General features: G+C 39.4%; 3 protein-coding genes across 3 annotated transcripts in view; all 3 read left to right on the top strand.

Moving 5' to 3' along the window:
* The first annotated feature begins 2,089 nt into the window (after nt 1–2,089).
* On the top strand, nt 2,090–9,041 carry bdnf (brain derived neurotrophic factor). The gene is made up of 2 exons (XM_022767880.1): nt 2,090–2,188; nt 7,674–9,041. The coding sequence occupies exon 2, from the start codon at nt 7,695–7,697 to the stop codon at nt 8,502–8,504; it is 810 nt and encodes a 269-aa protein (XP_022623601.1). The 5' UTR covers nt 2,090–2,188; nt 7,674–7,694; the 3' UTR covers nt 8,505–9,041.
* A 3,193-nt stretch (nt 9,042–12,234) lies between these two features.
* lin7c (lin-7 homolog C, crumbs cell polarity complex component) lies at nt 12,235–16,470 on the top strand. Its single transcript, XM_022767851.1, has 5 exons — nt 12,235–12,415; nt 13,731–13,849; nt 14,049–14,120; nt 14,298–14,507; nt 15,125–16,470. The coding sequence occupies exons 1-5, from the start codon at nt 12,379–12,381 to the stop codon at nt 15,290–15,292; spliced, it is 606 nt and encodes a 201-aa protein (XP_022623572.1). The 5' UTR covers nt 12,235–12,378; the 3' UTR covers nt 15,293–16,470.
* Nucleotides 16,471–21,707: 5,237 nt separating this feature from the next.
* Nucleotides 21,708–22,122, top strand: part of LOC111238363 (60S acidic ribosomal protein P2-like) — a 4,156-nt gene continuing 3,741 nt past the window's right edge. The window contains exon 1 of the mRNA XM_022767824.1: nt 21,708–21,792. The gene's annotated coding sequence lies outside the window, so the exon portion shown is untranslated. The remainder of the gene's footprint in view (nt 21,793–22,122) is intronic.

The following is a 22,122-nucleotide window of genomic DNA, read 5'->3' as shown; positions in this document are numbered from 1 at the left end:
CAACACCTCAGACAGTTTGAAGTCATTGTTGCTGGCGCCGTATTGAGAAATCTTAAACCTAAAGAAATCTTATACCTCAGTTCCAATGAAATAGTGCTTTAGCGGTTTTCAGAAAGACTCCTGGTTGCCTTGTAACAGGCCAGGGCTGTCATGCTTCTGTTTGACCCTCACCCGGGCGAGTCTTAAGGATCCTAAAACTGCTCACAACTCCTTCTTGCTCCGGTGTATCACACATTTTTAACTAATTTCATTCAGAAATTTAGTCCTTCAAGCCTCAGACACATGCACGCCAAAAGACTTCTCTTGATACACCACCTTCAGTTGTGCTGTATTTGCAGAAATGAGAGAGACCATGTTGTTGTTTTTGCTCTTCTAATGAGATGCCAAGTGATTTATTTATGAATTACTTGTTTGGAACAGCCCCCTTGTGCAGTGTGCATTTTTTTTTTTATCCTCTTTGGAGTCATGTCGCTCAGTGATTGCTGATGCAACTCTTTGTCATCCAGAGTTTGCCCTCACCTCCTGTGAGCCTTCGGGGAGGGCTATATCTATCTTGGCATGTCCCCGGGTGTGTTGGAGGTGGGAGTGACTCATTAAGCAGGTGTGAGCATCCACTCCCATACTGCTACATGCCAAACAAGAGCTCTCCAGCTCATAAGCTCGTGCAGGGAAGAATCATGATGGCAATATAGCAAACACATCACAATAAATCTTTACACTGGACCAGGGCCAAGTCACAAGGATAATGAGCTGCTATTTCCCCATTATGGCCACTCTGGTATTCATCAGAGGTGGAGTTTCCAAACGTTCATCACCCATTGAAAGGTTGTGGCTCCACTGACATCTTTATTTGAATTGTACATTATAAGGGGAAATGAATTGTTCCCAGTTTGTTCCCGATGAGGGGAAACAGAGTAACAAGAAGCAAAGCAGTTTCGTTCTTCGAGTAAGCTCTGTGTATATAATTTGAACGCGTTTGTTTAGCTGACATTTGGTAATAATAACCTGTGAAAGCTGGTTACTACACTGCAGAGCACTTGCAGGGGAGTCATCCATCTGTTGTGGAGATGGCTCACTTTAAAAAGCAAGGAGAAGCAGAATTGTTTTCAATAAGTTCACATCTTTGTTAGCCTCCGGTGCCTGTTGGCATCCGAATGTTTGAACACCACTCACATATTACAGCAGCAAAATTACAAGCCTCTTCGAAGATGATATTCAGAGGTTTATATATGATAGAAAATGACTCAAAATTTCACATCATACAGAGTAGCCTACATTATATGAGAAGGTTGGGAGAGTCTTCTAGATCTTGGATGATGGTGGACTCATACTGCCTTAAATAGATCAAATGGTGAAATAAAACGTTCACAAATATACACTTAAGACCCAAATACCTTTTTTTCTTAAAGCTTATTTTGATATAAATTTCCTTGGCTCCTCGGTATCTGCAGACCGGTACAAGAAATGCTTATTTTTAATTCTCTGAATATCTAATTTTACACAAATAGGCCACCTCTAAATGGCACGCAGAGTGTATCACGACTTGGTGGAGACGCGCTGTTACGCAAAACCTTCAAAAAAAAAAAAGAAAGAAAAAAAAAAAAGAAGCCACCTCTTCGGCCTCAGAAAGCAAAATACGGAAGAGGAGAGGCTTCGCTTGTGCTTAATACATTGCCAGGCATTATGGTGTTGATGCAGGCTGCACGGTATGCGGACAAACAAAAGCACATAATGCACACTGAAAGCGCATTAATAGTTCCGCCTCGGGGCTGTTTAAACAGGAGTTTGGTGGCGACCAGTCAGCCAGCGGTAGGTCACATGTTGCAGCGTCATTGTGTAGTAAAGTTACTGTAGTTGCAAAGAGGCTCCTCATTTCAGCTCCAGAGGTCTCTCATCCCGTGGTGCTGCTGCTGCTGTGGCGTTTTCAGCATGCGACAACTTCAGTTTCAGACGATCTCCAAAGGAGCCGTGCAGCCATGGGAGTGCATTACCTCATCCATGCAATTTCCACCATCAATAATTTAATCTATTTGCTCCAAAGCTGAAGAGATATCCTGAAGCTTGTCGGGAGGGTACAGAGAGGAAAAAAAAAAATCGCTTGAGTAAATTACTCAGGGAGTTGTCCAAAACATCCCAGATGACACCACTGTCCTGTTGAATGGTCTGTTTTACGACTGGGCAGTAAAAGGTAGGAGATTGTATCTGCTTGTTTTTCGATGAGTTGTTTTAAACACTTTGGCTTTCCTTGCTGCTGCTTGAGGGAAAGAAAAAAAGACAGAGATGTGCGTGTGTCTATGTGTGTGTCTGTGTGTGTTGTTTTTGTCTGGTGTGGTGGTAGGGGGTGGTTGTGTGTGTGTGTGGGGGGGGGGGGGGGGGGGGGGGGGGGGGGGTGATGGAGGTAAGGGGAGGGGGGGGTCTAAAAGTAGCTCGATCAAGTCCGGTTATCCTGCGAACAGACAGCGCTGCAGCCCGAGAGGGGATATGCGTAACCTTATCCTCCCGTTCATTAATAAAAAACGGGAGTTATTATGTTGATTGGGTTTCCAGTGGAGAGCACGAGGTCCGCAAGATGTAATCTGGAGAAGAAGAAGAAGAAGAAGAAGAAAAAGAAAAAGAAGAAGAAAAGAAAACGACTGTTGTTTCATTATGATTAGAGCAGCCCGAGCAGTGTGGCTGGTTATTATTAGTAGCCTATTTGTAGTCAGTAACAAAGTGGAAACAATCCATCGCGTCTCCGTATGAAATCACCCACGTTTGAACATTTAACTTTTATGCTCATAAACAGCTCAATAAACTATTTGTTGAGGGTGTTTGTCTGTATTTGCTCATTTAACCTCGGACTCCCCCCACACACACACACACACCCACCCACCCCCCTCTTCACTGTGAGCAGGCAGGGGAAAAAAACTGGTGTTTGGAGGGGAAAAAAAAAACTTTGATGAACTCATTAAGACTTTATAGGAAACCCGAGACCTAAACGCCTAGCTATGTCGGCCAACATACACTAGGTCTACTTCTCACTGTTGTGTGTTTGCACCGTATTACTTCACATTACTTGCCAAAATGAGCACGGATTAACGAAAAGTCCCATTTATGGAGTGGTGGAAAACTGGCTCATTTGTGGCAGCCTCATGTGAAAATATCTTGTCCAAGAGGATAAGTTCAGCAGTGCACGAGGGCTGGATGGATAATGGTGTAATGATGAATTAATGATGTACTTTCCAAAAAAATGCAAAGTAGTGCCAATTTTGTTGTCAGAGTAGAGACTAAATACCATATAAGTGAACTTTATAGTCTATTTACAATTACAAAAACTGGTTGTGTGTGCCAGAAAAAGTCTATCTATCTATCTATCTATCTATCTATCTATCTATCTATCTATCTATCTATCTATCTATCTATCTATCTATCTATCTATCTACCTACCTACCTACAGGAGAGAAGGAAAGGGGAGGAAGGTGGAGGGAGGGAGAAAAAGAAGGAGCTTTTACTATTTCACGGTCTCACACGCCATCTAGTGGACATAGTTGTGAACTGCAGCGCGGTTAGTTTGGAGCTATATGTTGGTGTAATTTGAAGTGGTTTGGTTTCAGATTTGATGATTCGGGTTTCAATGAACTGTGGACTTTCTTTTGTTGAACTTCAATGAGAAAAAGCAACGTTTTTGAGTTCATTAACACTGATAAAGTAGAGTATTGCTCATTTAAGGATGCGTATGTAGCCTCAAATGAGAGTCCGTCATGGCTTTACTAAACTGTATATGCTGCTACTGTATTGTTTCAATTGTGCATTGTTGCACACGCAGTGGGAGGGAGGCAGAGGCTCATTTGGATGACATAAATCAGTCAACAGCTATCTGAATGCTGGGCTTTCTGTGGCTGTGGCCGGGGTTGGCCTGGAGGCCAGGTATAATCCCTTAGTGATGCTCATCTATTACTAAACGTGCTCTGAAACTGTGTCAGATTGGAAACAGATCTGGAGGAAGCAAGCTTCCACATGTGTCAGCCATTACTGCAGACAACTCTAATTGCGTTTTTTAAGAGCTGCATAGTGGCGAACAAGGGGTCCTTGGGTAGAAATTTTGATATCATATGCTGCATGTTTTTGTTTTGTTTTTTCAAGCTGAACATTTGGCATTGTGCACTATACATGTTGAACGTGACAAAACATGTTGCTAGGTAAATAGCTGCAGCCGACACAGTTCTTGAGGAACTGAACAAAGACGGGTGCCCTCAAGGGAGTAGTGGTTGAGGCAGAGAACAAATGTTGCTATAGGTCACACATTTCTATTCAAATGTAGTGGGCACATTTCCCTCTTTTCATCTCTCCTGTTTGATGTTTATTTTCCCTTCTAACAGTAAAGATATCATGCGCGCTTAGTAAAGATGAAGCCATAAAGTGTGCTGACATGTGCAGGGAGTCTGGGGAACATTACTGAATGTGTAATAAAACGAGCCATGCTAGTCCTTTCATGCTTTAGAGAAACTTTTCAGCATCTGTCAAAGGAGACATTTATCACTTTAATCCCCACCTGGCACAAAGAATAAATGTGAGGGTAAGTTACATATCCCTGCCATACAGCCGTGCTCTCAAAGCAGACGAACAGGTGGTCATCTGGAGCTGCAATGTCCACACACTCAGCTGCTCCTATTGTTCTGGGTGTTTCATGCTCTAGGTGTGTTGTCATGTATGAAGGCGTGTATGAGCAGTGGTTATTGCGGGCTTTATTCCCCTCCACTCTGTGTTATTAGCTCAGTGCTCAGCGCGGAAATGATTTACATTCTTAGTCAAAAGACCTGTCGAATTTAGACGGCCATGCATTAGAAGACACTTTATGTGCCATGGCTGGATTGGTTGGATGTACCTGAATTTCATTTTAAAAATGCATATTTTCAACAATCTGGATGGAGGAAACACTTTGCTCAACCACCTCCTTGTGTTAGATAGTCTCATAGCCTAACCGACGACTGGTCCACAGGCTCCAAAAAGTATATTCTTTTCCAGGCATTCCTCCATATGTAGTCCCTCTTTTGCTTTATTATTCCTGCTCATTATGTTAACTCACAAGCCGCGTTTTTATTAACTGCGAAATCCAGCAGTGCACATAAAATGTTCCTTCACTGGATGTATAAAACAAGAGCAAACCAATCAGTTGTCACATTTAGCCTTGAGTAGATATAAGCCAGAGCTTCTCCACCAGTCCCATAGCAATTAAATGATTCATTGGCTTTATCACATTTTAACAGGATGTTGATTGAGAGCATAAGCCATATTGATTGTACTGATGGAAACAGGAAATCACAGAGATAGAAATAAAATCATTTGTTGTTCCCGGTGTGAGGATACCCGGGGGAATGGCATGCAGTTGCACACTGTTGAGTGGCATTACCCCCAGCAACCTCCTCCCCTCCATTCTCTCCCCTATGGAGACCTGGAAGAGACGTCATCTGTGGTTGTTATGCTGCGAAATGACGCTGGCAGTCTCTCCACCCCCTGCTACTGCAATATTACCCCTGTGGTCTGTTACGGAAGATGCAGCACTCTTCGTCTGCATCATTTCCAGCATGAAGTTTGACGCCTAACAGTAATCAGCCCTCTGCCTTCATTTCCCTCATGTGGAAGTGGAACCATTTGAGTGCGATGCTGATAATAATATCAGCCTAAATGCATCCTACACATAGAGCTCGTGACTGGCCTCAATCCTGTAAACCTACATGATTTTCTGTGCTGGGAAGCCTCACGGAAAATTCTTGGTTATTGGAGCCAAAACCTTAACAATACTGAGGGGTTCATAATCCAGATTAATGCACGCTAAATAGGCTTTTATTAACAACATTTAATGAAAACATTGATAATTAGCTCCTGATTCTTGGCTTTGTCCTCATTGTTGTTTTAGTTGGTGAGAGGAAAAATACCCCCATCTCCCTGCAAACACATACAAGCCAGCCCCTCCCCATGCCCTCCCCCTAACACATACACTCACACACTCTGGAGGAGCACGTCACTGAGCTCGGGGAATGAGTGGCTCATTAAGAAGAAGGATGTGATATTCTGAATAGAGACTGTGAGACTCCCAGCACATCTATTTTTAGACGAGATATCTCTATGGCAGTCACCGTGGTGTTGGTTAATTGCAGCCACGGCCCCAGATACCAATTAAGAATGAAACAAATGCTTTTAAGGTGGGGTTTTTGCTCCTCCCTGCTGTAAAGGTCCTCGTGTCCATTCTTAGTGGGGGCAGTGGAGTGTTTGCTCGGCGTGTTTTCCTGTATCAGGTTGGGACATGCAGAGTGCAGTCAAAGCCTCGGCCAGGCTATTTTTAAATGAGCCCCTGTGGAAAGCAAGATCTAGATTTCTTTTTCATTATGGTTGCTTTTATATCTCTGGCTGTTGGATGTCCACCAATTCATTGATTTGCTGTGAATCTTAGAGCTTCTCAAAGGTAAGGGATGAATATGTGCTCGGGCAATTCGCTGGTTAAGGATGTATGTACAGTATTTCGGCTACACCTGGCTCCTTGTGGCTCCTTTTTGTTTTTTTGTTTTTTTTTCTCCCCTGGCAGTGCTTTGCTTATCTTGCGAGCAGCTCTCCGGAGCCTCGAGATTGGTACTTTACAGTGCGGGGAGGATGACACATCTTTCTGTCATTCAGTTTTCTCATGACATCCTGTTAGTTCATCCTGCAGTGCTCTCGCCATCCACCTGCCAAATACAAACATTGTCCCTCAATAAACTCCTGCTTCCCATTCATGACTATAAGGTTTAGTATCAAACCTGTCTTGGGAGCACGGACCCGTTTTTTTTTTTTTTTTTTTTTTTTTTTAATAAATAATACTGGAGCACCGGTGTTTGTCAGAGCTGACGCAAACACAGCATTTCCCACTCAGTCAGTAAGTGCTGTCCATGCTGGAAGTTCCCTGAGTGTTGCTAATGGTGATTTTGTTCATGGGGTAATGTCATCGTCAAGAGAAGATACATGAGCTCTTCAAACAAGCAAAACAAACAAAACCATATCCTTATGTCAACACGCTGGCTACAGAGCCTTTCCAGGTGTATATTAAAAATACAGCATGTCCTTTATAAATTGAAAAAAAAAAAGAGGGGGAAGATATGAGCTTTCAAAACAGACAAGTCAACTCAATAAGTCAGGCAGTGAGGGATGAATGACAGGTTTGGCCATTATAAAACTACACATCCTGGAACATTCTATAAATAAACTGTACAGTTTAATACACCAGTGAAAAAAAAAAAGCTCATAAATAATAGCAAGCCTGTAAGGATGTAGTGACATCTATTTGTGTAATCTTATCTTTCATAATAAACGATCTCTCTGATGCTCTGCACAGCTTTTGTGCATTGCTGCCAACAAATAAAAATCAAAGCCAGACCTCACATAGGAACAGAATGATTACAGTTTGCAAACAATTTGAAAACGCTGATGACACAGTGCCAATATCGGGTTAATAAAAAACATTTTGTGATTATTTCAAAGCCACTGGCTCTCTTTTTGGCGTACAAAGAAAGAGTAGAGGGTGTAAATAAGAGTAGAGGCTTACGTGGTGCATTATGGATCAGAAATAAGCTAACTTCATTGAAAATGCTCTTTGACTAACTATCTTGTTCTCTCTCCCCCCCTCCTTCCCTCTTGTTTTCTGTCTTTGTTTCCCCCTCCAGTTCCACCAGGTTAGAAGAGTGATGACCATCCTGTTCCTTACTATGGTTATTTCATACTTCAGTTGCATGAGAGCTGCGCCCCTGAGAGACGCCCCGGGCATGCGGGGCCATCGGACGGAAGGCTACTTGGGCGCTGCTGCGACGGCCGCACGAGGCCATGGGACTCCACAGAGTGGTGGTGGGCCAGGCCAGCGCGGGGAACTGCCCTCACTCACAGACACGTTTGAGCAGGTGATAGAGGAGCTGCTGGAGGTGGAGGGAGAGGCGGCACAGCTGGGACAGGGGGCTGATAAGAGCCAGGGAGGTGGGGGCCCGTCCTCTGTGGTCACCACGGAGACCAAGGATGTCGACCTGTACGACTCGCGGGTGATGATCAGCAACCAAGTGCCTTTGGAGCCGCCCTTGCTCTTTCTTCTGGAGGAATACAAAAACTATCTGGATGCCGCTAATATGTCCATGAGGGTGCGGCGACACTCCGATCCCTCGCGGCGTGGAGAGCTCAGTGTGTGTGACAGTATTAGCCAGTGGGTGACAGCTGTGGATAAAAAGACGGCAATAGACATGTCTGGGCAGACAGTTACCGTCATGGAAAAGGTCCCTGTCCCCAATGGCCAACTGAAGCAATACTTTTATGAGACCAAATGCAACCCCATGGGGTACACAAAGGAAGGCTGCAGAGGAATAGACAAGCGGCATTATAATTCCCAATGCAGGACAACCCAGTCCTACGTGCGAGCGCTTACCATGGATAGCAAAAAGAAGATTGGCTGGCGGTTTATAAGGATAGACACTTCATGTGTATGCACATTGACCATTAAAAGAGGGAGATAGTGTATAAAATGTATAGATTTTATTGAAGAGTTTAAAAAAGAGAATAAAGAGAAAATATCTATTTGTATATATACATAACAGGGTAAATTATTCCGTCAAATGAAAATTTTATGGACTGCATGTAAAAAAAGATGAAGTTTATACAGTAAAAGTGATACTACAGTCTATTTATTGAACATATTCATGACCTTGTAAACAATTAAAAAAAATCTGATCAGTCATTTGCGCCCAGTTTAAATTACTATATCACATTCCTCAAGACATTGTGATTTGTTTACGTTGCCAAGAATTACAAAATGAAGGAAAAAAAACAGGCAAGGAATGAGAGAGGACAGTTCCATCTTCAAAAGCTTGCATGCTGCTTCAATTGTGAATTGAGAAATTCTCCACTTACAAAAAAGGATATGATGCTGACCAAAAAACATTCCGTTTACATATTCAGCAGAAAACAATTTTCCTCTCAAGTAATTTATCTGTTTACTGTTCTAAACTTCTCAAGGTAATGTTGAAATTACATACTATGTCAAGGTGCTGTTGTCAAAGCTTTGCTGTTTATTTTTTTATCCCCACCAGAGGACGAGATATATATAAAAAGATTTATCATATATATATACACATATATATATATGTGTATATATATATATATATATATACACATATATATATATACATAGAAAATTTATTCATTGACATGTTTCTGGGTTAATATTATTCATTTTGTATGTTGTGAAGTTGTTTGCAATATTAAACTGAAATATTTGAAGAAATAAAAATGACTATAGGCAACTGAAAAACAAAATCAATGTTGATAAAGTTTCAACAGTGCATTTTTAGGTAGGATAAACTTTACTGTACAGACAGGCAGGCCGGGAGGAAGCAAGGCACATACATACACACACACACGCATGTGCTCAAACTCTGCTCCATAAACAAACAATGGAATTTTCCATTTTTACAGGCTGCAAGAAAATAATATGTTTTCAGTAGAAGAAAGTCACTGCATTGGATAATGCATTAGCAAAAGCAATGCTGACAGCGTTACGGGTGGAGAGAGTGCATATTAAGCAGCTTCCCTGTGTTATTTTGAGGAGGGGAAAAAGTAGAAAAATTCTCCTAAACCACTTCCTGCTCCCCACCAGCACATTACTGGAACACAAACCTATGTGCTTTGATACTTGGGTGTTTATACACAGGGGTTCAGAGATTTACTTAATTATTACTCCAGGTGCACATGTGATATTTCACAATTACAAGAACTTAACCATCACAAGAAAAGCACCTGCACATACAAGCGCAGACTAGTACAAGTAGGCTACGGGTGCACATGAAGCACGCTTAAGTGTAACAGTGATGGATCCACCCACTCATACATTTGTGTGCATTCAAAAATATACACCCAACAATTTCTTAATACTGCGTGGTAATCCCATCTTTAAATCCTCTACAAAAAAAACAATCATCATAGATTTTATACAGCAGCACATTCACTTTGATCACAAGGAGAAGCCATTCCAGGTAACTGGTTTGGTGTGTGGGTTAAAAGACTGCTGCGGCTTCATATCAATATTCCCTCCAGCAGACTATAACTCAGTGCATTATATAGTGAGAACCCCTTCCTTGCCAAGTCTAGAGGCCATAGTTTAAGGTTGTAGTGAGATAACAATAAAATTTGCTTGAGTTTTCATCTTAATATCATTAAACACTTTCAAAGTGAACCACAATATGATATATTTCAGATCAATAAGGTACTCATGTATAAAAAAGCAGATACTAACTTCATCAACAGCTTCAATTAAGTCTGGTTTATTGGGGTTACATATGATCCAGCCATCTCATTTTGCTACTTCCTCATCAACCTGAAGGTAAGTGTGACCTCCGTGGAGAACCGGATCTGGCATTTTGAGATTTTGGAAACAGACTGCTGAATCGAGAAAACTTTTTTTGATGAGAAAAGAGAGAAAAGATGCTCCACTTTCCTCTCTGCTCATTTGGATCCTCCAGAGATGCCTGATGAAGATGCTGTGAGTTACTTTTATTATACAAAAGCTGAAGATAAATAGAGAGTCTTGAGAAAGATGACAAGCATACAGTAGAATACAGTCTCTCAAATAATCCACTGTCATGAATCTCCAATAAAAGGTACTGAGATTTCTTGCCATAGCCACACAAGCTAAGTAAGAATTAACATTATTCTAAGTCATTTCATTATCCTATGGGAAGAAAAACCGTTGTAATGCCTTGCTCTTCAAAGAAAATTCACCTTAAGACAGAATTGGAATGATTCAGTAAAATTCAATCAACATGTCTGAGCACTTTTTCATCTTCACAATACAGGACAATGAATCAAACCTTCTGGGACACATTTTGGACAAGGTACTCTTATCTCCTCCATTTATCATGAGCAGGAGCCTTGGGCTATTTTTGTTTGACAAAGCTGAGGTAATAGAAAATGTCAACTTCCAATCATACACTTATTAAAGTAATGAACAAAGTGTCTCTGAAATTACCAGTTATGTTGAAGCCAGGGTGAAGCCCATATTGTCTTCTGTGATCATAAATCATGCATGTGAATAGGTCTCGCAGTACAAGGTAGTAATTCTTTAAGTCGGAGCTATGATTGAAACCTTAAGACAAAAACAAGGGGAAAGAAAAACAAGGAATGAAAAATGCATTCTAACAGAACAAACCATGGGCCTATTGAAAAAGGGCAAAAATTGCTGCAGCTCCACTATATGTGGGTGCTACTTTCAATTTCATTATTCCTCTGGCCACACCCCAATCAGTGATGTCACAGCTGCTATATTTCATCAGCTGTTAAGGGCAGAGCCCTAAAGTGTCATCACCAACTGGGGTGTGGTCAGAAGTGAATCATGTTAGAAAGTTTCAGCTCACAGAGAGCAGTGCAGCAGCAACCCAGCACAGGCTTATGAACTGGAGTCTCAAGATGTGCTGCAGCTAACCAATAGAGGACAGTAGCGAGACTGATCACCCCAGGTATCAGCAAACAGCCAAGGAAGCCTATGGCTGGTCCCTTGTCACTAATACAAAGGATATAATGTAACAACCTTCAGCTGAAAACATCCATGTAGAGGCTGAGTACAGCTGTTAAATGAATGAAGATCGGACCCACATAATTTTTTGCTGATTGTGTGATTGTTAAATAGTGATATGGGACACAGTGGGCACCTTTTTCCTGGACTCTGGCCAACGAGATCTCCAACAGGTTAAACACAAGGCACTTAAGGATGAGCCCCCCCCCCCCATATTCCATGTCATCAGTAAACACAATTTACACAACCCACTCTCTATACTTGAAGTTAAACCTGAGTCACAGCAGTATATAACGTTTAGAGTGGGAATGAAGTCCAGAAATTATATGCACAAAGGCACTATAGGTGTAAGAAGGAATGATGCTCAAGAATAGAAATAACTTTCTACTAGGCCATGGGTGATACTGTGATATAGTGACATGTATTATATATGAAATTGTGATATATGCACAAATAAATGAGGTATTGGATAAATAGTTAATTACTTCTGAATTACTTGATTTGGCTTAGAATTTATTTTTGGAATTATTCCGAGAAAGCAATTTAAAACATTGGCTGATTCACAGTAGTTAGGGAAGATGCCTTCGGTGTTGGCTCACGGGCATCCAGCACCAACAGAAAATTTCGGAGGCTTTAACCACTTTACGTGGAGTACATGAACGCACCATGACACTGGCAGCTAGCCTAGCCGGCTAACTTGGCTAATCTGATTTATCGCTTGAGTTAAGCGCACGTAACGTTAGCCAGGATTACCAAATTTAGTTTTCCATATCTAGTGGTTAACGCAATATCCATCTAACATCAAACAGTCACTCATTACAAGAATGGCATCGCTTGGGGAGCCTGTGCGGTTGGAAAGAGGTAAAGTTAATTGGCTAGCTAGCGTTAGCTTAGAAATATTTGTTGTGCCACCAGGGAAATGTTATCCTAGCTTGCTAGCATTAGCTGAATACAGCTGGTGATTGTTTTGGATTGTATAGATTCTTCTTTAGTCGAATAACGTTACGTTGATGATGTCTTGCGGGTAGTAAATAATGTTTATGGCTTTATTTTAGTGTGTGTATTCTTGACGCCGAGCTTAAGTAACACCAGCTTTTACACCTTCATTGTACTTTTCGCACCAGCTAACTAGCTAATGTTAGTGACAACAGAGAGTGATCAGTTAACCGAGCTGGTTTGCTAAAGGTTCAATTCATGATAGCAGCATCAAAAAATAAGATTTATACACTTTGTTATTCTAGCTTCGTCATCATTAGCAGCGAGGATGCACAAGAAGAAATATTTATATTGCATAATTTTTTCAACCTCAGTTTTCCCTTTAGCATTAGCCGCCGCTGTGTCTGCTAACATACTGTGGTTAGACAGTACAGAAAAGCCCGATTTTAATTACAACAAACACCCCACACATATAACATTAATTTAGCCTGCAGAAAAGCATAAATACATGTATGTGAAACAGTCAATTTGCTGTTGGAGTTACTGATATGTTGCAGGAAGTTAATCACAGTAGCAATTCACAGATTGAATGAACAATGACTTTTCTTTCTTATTACAGTTTTAACACAACAAAAATAAACTTTAAATGCAAAATTTGAACAGCATACTGAATGTATATGGCTTATTACAATTATTACAGAGCCTTTGATAATGTTTGCCCCATCCCCTCTGTGGTGTACTTATTTGTAAAACAAGGAGTTAATGATATGCTGGCTATAAAATTTGCTTAATGAAGTTGCAGCATATCATTTAGTGTATCATTTTCCTCTTAAGCCTGATATATTTAGGATAGCCATATTGAGTTATGTAGCTTAATAACAATGTTTATTTATGGGTATTAAACAGTGCTGTAAGCCAAGATGAGCTTCCCCACAGAGACAAGCATTTATAACCGGAACATATGTAGTTCAAGTCAAGGTAAATTCAGTTTAAAACTAATCAAAGACATGTTAATTGACAGCAAATTTATTCTGGTTTTAATAATTAGGAAATAATTTTAGACATTTATTAAGTGATAACACCAAACATTTGATAAGCTTAGTCATAGTTTCTTGGTTTTATATTGGGGCAGACTGAGTACTGACATTCACACAGGCAGCAGTTGTTTCCAGTGTGAACATCTCCATTTGCAGAAATTAGTGAAAACTTTGATGGAGACATATGTGTTTTTTGTTGACAGATATTAACCGGGCTATTGAGCTGCTTGATAAGCTCCAGAGGACGGGGGAAGTGCCTCCTCAGAAGCTGCAGGCACTGCAGAGGGTCTTACAGAGTGAATTCTGTAACGCTGTCAGAGAAGTGAGACACTGAGTCTTTGTGTTATTCTTAAAACATTTCATTGTGGCATTAGAGATGGCATTAGTTCATTTCTCCTCTTCTGATGTTAAACTTAAGTGTTTAAAAACTTGAGTTTGGTTTGATTACTTCTTCAGTTTTTAGAAATGTGGACAGATGTTGCTGGGATGTGATGAAATATTGTCCAACAATGTCCCTTCAGGTGTATGAACATGTGTATGAAACAGTGGACATCAACAGCAGTCCTGAGGTCAGGGCCAACGCCACAGCTAAGGTAGACCCAAGTCAAATACCATTTTAATAAACAAGCATTTGCACACCTTTTTCTTATCTTAATTTCAAACTATTTGTTTCTTAAAGGTTCTCCAGTTGAACACTTCACATTGTGTGTAGTGTGGTAAATACAGTATATTCACAAAGGTTTTTAATACCACCATTTGTTAATTTGTAGGCCACTGTGGCAGCTTTTGCAGCAAGTGAGGGACACTCACATCCACGTGTTGTGGAACTGCCCAAGACAGAAGAAGGCTTGGGTTTCAACATAATGGGGGGAAAGGAACAAAACTCACCTATTTACATCTCACGGATAATCCCAGGAGGCATCGCTGACCGTCACGGAGGCCTGAAGAGAGGCGACCAGCTTCTCTCTGTTAATGGAGTGGTACGTTGAATTCACCGCATCACGACATACTCCACAGATGTTACATTTGAGCTTTAGCTTGACAGACATTTCATTCTCTGATCCGTTTCATTGGATCTGTACCAGTTCCAATACTAGTCTGCTTAGGTGGATCAGGTGCATACAACATATTTATTTGGCCTCGAGGATATGCACAGAAATAGTGAATATGAGAAATAGTGAATATAAATGTAAAATAGTTTGTCTACAAAAAAATAAGAGTGCCTTAAATGCTCTTTCACAATAGCTACAGCATTCAGCAGTTGTGGTTGCTGCTCTGCTTAGGTAGTTAAATACTCAAGATCAGCCGAAGACAATCATCTAATTGACTTTATTGCTTAGTTTGTTTTCATTAAAAATGTCCACACAAGTCTTTTTGTATGATAAGTTGAACCAGGTTTATGTTTAAACTATGTTCACTGCAGTACTTGTAAAATCCTGAGGTCATTGTTTCAAGTTACTTACATATCGTGCGGATCTTGAGCTTAAGAGTATATTGCTTTTTTGATTATAAACTTATAATAAAACTTTACAACGCTGGTCATACATCTGTGATAAAATCTTACAGTACATTTCTGTTTTGCTTGTTTTTGCTCCAGAGTGTTGAAGGTGAGCACCATGAGAAAGCTGTGGAACTCCTCAAAGCAGCTCAGGGCACAGTGAAGCTAGTAGTAAGGTACACCCCTAAAGTCCTTGAGGAAATGGAGTCACGCTTTGAGAAAATGAGGTCAGCGAAGCGCCGGCAACAGAATAACTATCCCCAGTAGGATTTTTCCATGTTGATGCCCAACTCCCATGTTTCTCCTCCTCTAGCCTTCTGGCCATCTGTGCCAGTCTCTTTCTTATCTCCCTGCCCCAAAAAAACATAACAAACATACCCAAGTTTGGTTTTAGTTGCCACTCACACATACTGTATATTGTGCTTCTATCCCTCTCTGTAGCATTTTTAATATTAACCATTGTTACTGTACTAGACACTACGACTCTAGACGAACACTAGAATGATTATGATTGTCAGTGTAGGTGGTATCTCACACGTGTGCATTATTTTTGAATTGACAATTTGAATGCAACTTTGAGAACTTTTGAGATCAACTACAGAGCTCTTTTGACTGGAAAGGTAGTGTTTTTAATTCTTTTATCACAGCCACTACCAAGTGCCTCAGGGCAAACACGTTCATCCTATGTACTGTGTCGTTCTTTTTTTCTTTTTAATGGTCAGGTAATTAAACGCTTGTGGCAGGAATTAGTACATGCTTTACAACCGTTACTCTCAAAATCATTTAATTTAGAGGAGATGATGACAGTTTGAATTTGCAGAAAAGACTTAGTTATATGTCTGTTAATAAGGGAAACCACTGAAAGGACACTTTTTCAAGTTGAATGCGATATATTATCTTTAAGGTTTTTCTCTGGGCTTACCCTCTAAGTTTTCTAATGTCATACCACACTATAAAAAGCCCAGCAGGTACTGTAAGTGATGTAATGGGGTCTCAGAAACTCATGAACTAAATTCCTGCCACCACGCAGACGCACATTTTTACTTTTATCAAAGTAATAAAACTTCACAAACATGAACTCTGCAGTCAGCATGACACGAGGTGAAACCTGTCTGGTTAATTTGTATTGATATAAAGCAGGAATTCACTAAATGTCATATTTTTCTTTAGCCAGGTAGAGTACTTAATGAGAAGTCGATTCAACAACATTTGTCTTTAATCTTCGCTAGAAACTGCTTGATGGTATTGTTTGCATCATTTAGTGACAGTACAAAGCAATGTAAGACATTCATAATATCTAGCAATCTCTTTATGTCACAGTAATACCTAATGTGAGCGTTCATCATTGTTTTGATGAATGAAAAGGCATATGTTGATATCACACATTCTGTATATGGCCAATACATATTCACCAAGGCTTTACACAGTGTTTAGGGCGTCATGTCGTAAATCTGTTGCATTGGCATATCATTCATGTCTATTTTTCTGTCTGTTTTTAACATTTTGTTACTCCACATCTTACTCGAAACAAAAAGTGTGTCTTAAATGAACCATCAACTACTTTTGAACTTTTATATCCTGGTATCATAGAGATCTCTAAAAGGTTAATTGTACACAAAATACCACGGCTGGGATAAGGATTAACATTCAAAATATAATAGAAAGCCCATATATTTCAATAATTTAGCAGAGCAATAAGTTGGAACATTTTCCTTCCTGTGTGTTACTACATATTTATTGCCATAAAGTACCTAGACATTTTTGTCATTTTTCTTTTATTATTACTAACAGTCGTCTTTGCTCCATTAAAGCCAAAATTTCAGTGGCACCCATGTATGTATTTGATATAAAAACTGCACATCATGTTAAAATAAGAATGATAATGATAAACATGTTATTACTGAATACTACCAGTCATTGGCAGTTTTGATATACGGTTTTAAGCAGGCCACTGTCAAACCAATTTCAGTAGCCCTCAATATACTGTATTTGTAGGCTTTCCTCCCATGTTTACATATTCAACATTTACCAACAAGGCTTTATTAGTGTGTGCAGAATGCATGTTTAGCTTTAGCTATCATACTGATATTCCTCGTATCATGAGAAAGCATCTTATGATGTGGAATCTTAATTGATAAGTCTGAATCCTAACCTTAATCCTACATGAAACATGTCAATCAAACAAGTCAGCACGTCATGGTTTTCTTTAAAATACTTATTATTGAGTAGAAAACAATAAAAGTGAGTATTCAAGATCTTTTTGCTTTTCCATCAACAATTTCAATGTAATGGTTGTCTGTTAGTACCCCCCCCCCCTCATTTAGTCTTTCAGTGTGTGGGACAGCAAACTATCCCCAGAGCAAATTTAATCAGAGATTTATTCACAGAAGTGTTTTGTTTCCATGGTAGATGCAATATCCTGTACATAGCATATAGCATACCATAAACTAGGCTTTGGCTACATAAGCCATACCATTCTCCAGTCTCAGGATCAACCCATCACATATTTGAGACAGGAAGGTGGTAATGATGAAGATAGTTATTATTTATCTAACTGATGTAGAGATTAAATGGATGGTGGGTAAAGTAACAGAAACACGAGAGTGTACGAACTTTACCTATAGCTTCATTCTCTCTTTGAATGGTGTCATACATGTCCTGAACTGTTTGCTGAACTGTTCTTCAGAAATTAATTTATTTTTGCAGTGTAGTGTTGAGTGGATATCCAGTTTCTGTTTGGTTGTGTAGCTGCTTTTGTGATGTAGTCACTCCAAGGCTTTTCTCCCTCTTTTCATTTGGTGTTTTTGATATTTTATCCACCGTCTCTTAAAATAAGGTTCAATAAGGGCAAACGCTTATGACAGCAGTTGCTCCAACAAACTGTAAATAGCTCATTCAAAAGTAATGAAGTGCAGAGATACTTTTTGGCATTTAAAAATGTTTATTATTTTCTCCAAAATGTGCTTGTATGTTTGTGTGATCTTGAAATTTGTCCTTTTAAAAAAAAAAAAAAAAAGATTACATCACTAAACACACTGAAATGCATCACCAAGTGCTAAAAATATCATTATCAGTGCAAGATCAGGGGATGATTGATGATTTTTTTTCCACAAGCAGCAGTCAGTGATGCTGTGATCATTTTTATTTAATAATTGGAACAAAATTTTTAGTTTGCAAGCAAGTTGCTTTTTGGCATCTTACTTTTGTTTGTTGCAGTCTCTACACATGTCCATCATTACCCTCCGTGTCAACTCAAAGTCTGCTGTTCCTTTTAAATGTCAGGTTTAGCTGCAGGACTATCTTGACTCAAATCAGTGAAAGGCGTCGTTAACTTCTATTGAATTGTATGTTACTTTAATATTGTTGAGCACATAGCCCAGGTGTATTTAGTAGGTGTGCTCCCTTTAATCCATTACTTCTAATGAAAAATGCTGAATTTTGGGACAAAATATAAAACAAAACATACACACAGTACTGCAAGAACTGAATGCAAATCAACTATCTATGCAAGGACTTTTAAAACCTTTGAAAATCTCCTGTATTGGTGCAAAATAGTTGTCCTTTTACTACAGAATGTTATTGAAAATTCCTACTTTAAAGCTGTGTGGACAAATGTGTAATGTAATATGACTTGTTCAAAAATGTTGGGACCCGCTGCACACATTGGAGTCACATAATGTTATGAGACACTTACAATGTTTGTCATCTCATATTGATCACCATCAAGTTAACAGTGAAGATTTCCATGTGATATTAGCCTTGCTATCTAATTAATGATTGTCGGGATGCATGTAGATGAGTAGGCTTATGTGAAAGTGTGGTTAGTAGTAAAACCATTCCACAGGCTACTTTTGAGCATACTTTTGTTTTGAGGAATAAAATTTAGCAGAGGAGTCCGGGGTGTACATAAAAGTTGAAATGTCTTAATATAATGTATAGTTTGTCCCTTGATTGTGTTTTATCCAACATTAGGTATCTAGCTTCACTACTCACACATCTACACACATGTATAGTAAATCAGGAAAAAATGTAATGAGACTTGGTATTGATATTGCACAGTCACACTCTCCACTGAATGTCACTGACCATTGTCTGAGTTAGTTGCAAAATTTTGTGAAGTAGTTTTCAACTTTCTACCCGTTTTCCTTGTCTACATATTGGAATGGCCAATAGAGTATTTTTTATAATACTTTTCTTTTGATATTTTTCTCAATTTTTATAAGTGGTTTTCCTAAAAATAAATACCAGGAATGATTGGTACTTCCATTTTGACTGTGTACCACGGCCATATCAGTGGAGCCTCTCTGAAATGAAGCACTGATGTAGAATGGCTGGTTAGATCTTGTGAGTGTACGAACTTACAGACTAAAGAGAGGAACCGTCCTACATCAGTGCTTCTTTTCTGAGATCTGAACTGATTTTACCTTTCTTTTGAGTACCAAGACCAAACTTGCAACATTTGTGAAAATTTTGATAATGCTTTGAAAAGTTTTAGTCGGTGCTTGTTTAGGATTATTACTTGTAGACTGTTTCGTGTTATTTTGTGTTCTCTTGTTTGTTAACTAATTTACTGTGTTACATTGATGTGGAATGTAAAATGTTGTGATGTAGAACATAATAATAATTGGACTGGAGGCTAAATAAACAGTGCTTAAAATTACGAATTTTTGGGGTTCTTCTTGAACATCTTTTACACACAGCATTTATTTTAGGTTTCAGCTCAGTAACATCAAGAGCAACCACTAAAAGCAGTGAAAGGGTCATGAGAGGACACGCGTGATCCCATCCCTTTATAATCAAACAATAAGATGTTCACTGGCATGTCTCATCAATCAGACGACTTACAGACATATACCAGATGTTTTATAAAAATTTAGAGCATGCACGCGACGCACAGTAAGAGCTCCTTTTGTCCTTTTTTGATATAGACGGAAACATTTTTGCTGTCAAATACTGTTGGAAGAATGAACCCAGAATAAACTTCATCACTCAGTTATTGAGATAGTTTGTTATTTTCTGATGAATGCGCCATGCTGATGTCTACATTTGTGTACTGCAGCAGGTTTTCCAATGAATTGTTTCTCAATGCTCTGCGTCTCTGCTCCATTACTGAATACTGATTACAAACTAATATAGAAACTTGTTAAGAGCAACTTGCCGCAACAGTTTCAATACAAGTTCTAATTTTTCTCAAAAACCTGCAATTTCTTGGTCAAAAAACACATGCCAGGAATAAGTGGAGACATTCAAATATACAAAGATGGACAAAACGATGGGAGCACCTGGCAGTATAATTGGTTTCCTACTAATGAAAAATTCAGTTTTTAAAACCAAAAGAGCAAAGGTTTTAATGCTATATTGAACTCCACTCTGGATATAGTTATGTTTAAAAGGTAGTTCCAGCCAGATGCATCCCAACATACTATAGATGAGAGGAGCTCTGTAACTGGAGCTCAGTGGTAGATCAGGGCTGGTTGCCTGGAACCAAACTGTGCATGTGACAGCGATTCATTAGAGCTGGTTGTTCACACTACAGCTTGAGACCAGAGCACAGCTGCTGGTTTCTTGTGGTGTGGACCCTTTCCATTGCTGAGTCTCATGTGGATGGTTCACTTTGTCTTTTCTGGCAACTGAAATCAATCACACCCAGGAGCAAACACAGCAGCCGCATCAGGGCCTGAGGATGAAGCAGGAGGCCAACTGGATCAGGGGCCAAATCAGCAGAAGGAGCGAATAAGGAATTGATTCATGTTCATATACTGTATAACACACATACACACATTTGACAAGTCAGAGGAGAACATTTATAGATCAAAAGATGCTGGCATTACTGAGAGGTGAGTGAATTGTGCAGAGTTGCAAAAGCATGTTAATTAATTCTAAATTACATTCTGTGATTTGTTAAAACTTAATTTCTAGGATAACAGGACAACATGTAAAGACCTAAATGATCAGACGCAATATGGGGGAAATGACAAAAAGCTGAAAGCTGAGTAAAGCAGCCTGAATGAATCATAGTCCTAATTTAAAAAAGAAAGTATTATAGGACAGTGGTTGCGATGTACATTGGATTTTTTTTATTCTGTTGTAAAAAAAACAAAAAAAACAACAATTTCATACATGGAAGAGAAAGGACACAGAAAAAAAGTAATACAGAAATTCTGCACCATAATGTAGTTACAAATAAAAATATTAAACGAAAATTAAAAGGCCTGAATATGGTGAAATTAACAGCCTGGGTACTTCAAGTACACCCAAAAAAATCCTATCACTATTTATTTTAGAAGATCATGAAATAAATAGTGAAGCCATTCAAATATTTCATACATTTAACTGCTTTTTTCTGGTGCACTGGTGACAGTGAAAACACCATGGGGCAAAATGTAGAACAAAATTATACCAGTAACAATGCAAGAGACTTATGTAAAAAAAAATCACTCATCAAACTCTTTTCAGAGAACTGAATCTGCAATCCTGCCTGTAGGTGGATTCACAGGATTATTTAATCCTGATTTCAGCATGTTAGCCTGGATTGGTAAAGCATGGGGTCCAGGTGTGGTGAACCTGCAGTTTCTACTATAAAATGTTGTAAATTGCACGCTCGGTATATGGACAGTAGGTGTCGCTTCCGCTTTTTGTTGCTATATTCATTGATGAAGCAGAAGAAGAAGAAGAAACGAGGTTTCTTCCGTTTCCACCCACTGACGTTTCTTCCTTTCTGTCCGCGCTAACGTCGGAGTGAACACGCGTTCGCCTGTCTAGCTCAAGTGAGTGTCTTTTTATAACGTAATTAACACACTAATCACTGAGAAAAAAAGCATGGTATCTCCAGAAATAAGTAAACTTCATGCCTTTGTATCTCAAAAACCTGAACCAGCGGCATCTTGGCAGTATTTATTCCTTTTACACACCGCAGCGTCGCGGCAGCTAGCCAAGCTAATGTTAACGGCACCAAGCACACGCCGCCACATGGGTGTAAAAACTGCAGTTGTATTGTTTCTGTTGTCACGTTTTAAACGGTTTGTTCCGAGTACATGTAAATTAATTTAACGAGGCATTGAGCGAAACAGTTGATAACATTCACACTCAAACGATGT

This window comes from Seriola dumerili, unplaced genomic scaffold (assembly GCF_002260705.1).
Source record: "Seriola dumerili isolate Sdu_G_001 unplaced genomic scaffold, Sdu_1.0 BDQW01001299.1, whole genome shotgun sequence".
Taxonomy (NCBI): domain Eukaryota; kingdom Metazoa; phylum Chordata; class Actinopteri; order Carangiformes; family Carangidae; genus Seriola; species Seriola dumerili.
Note: the sequence above shows the minus strand (reverse complement) of the source record. Positions and strands in the feature narration are given on the sequence as shown.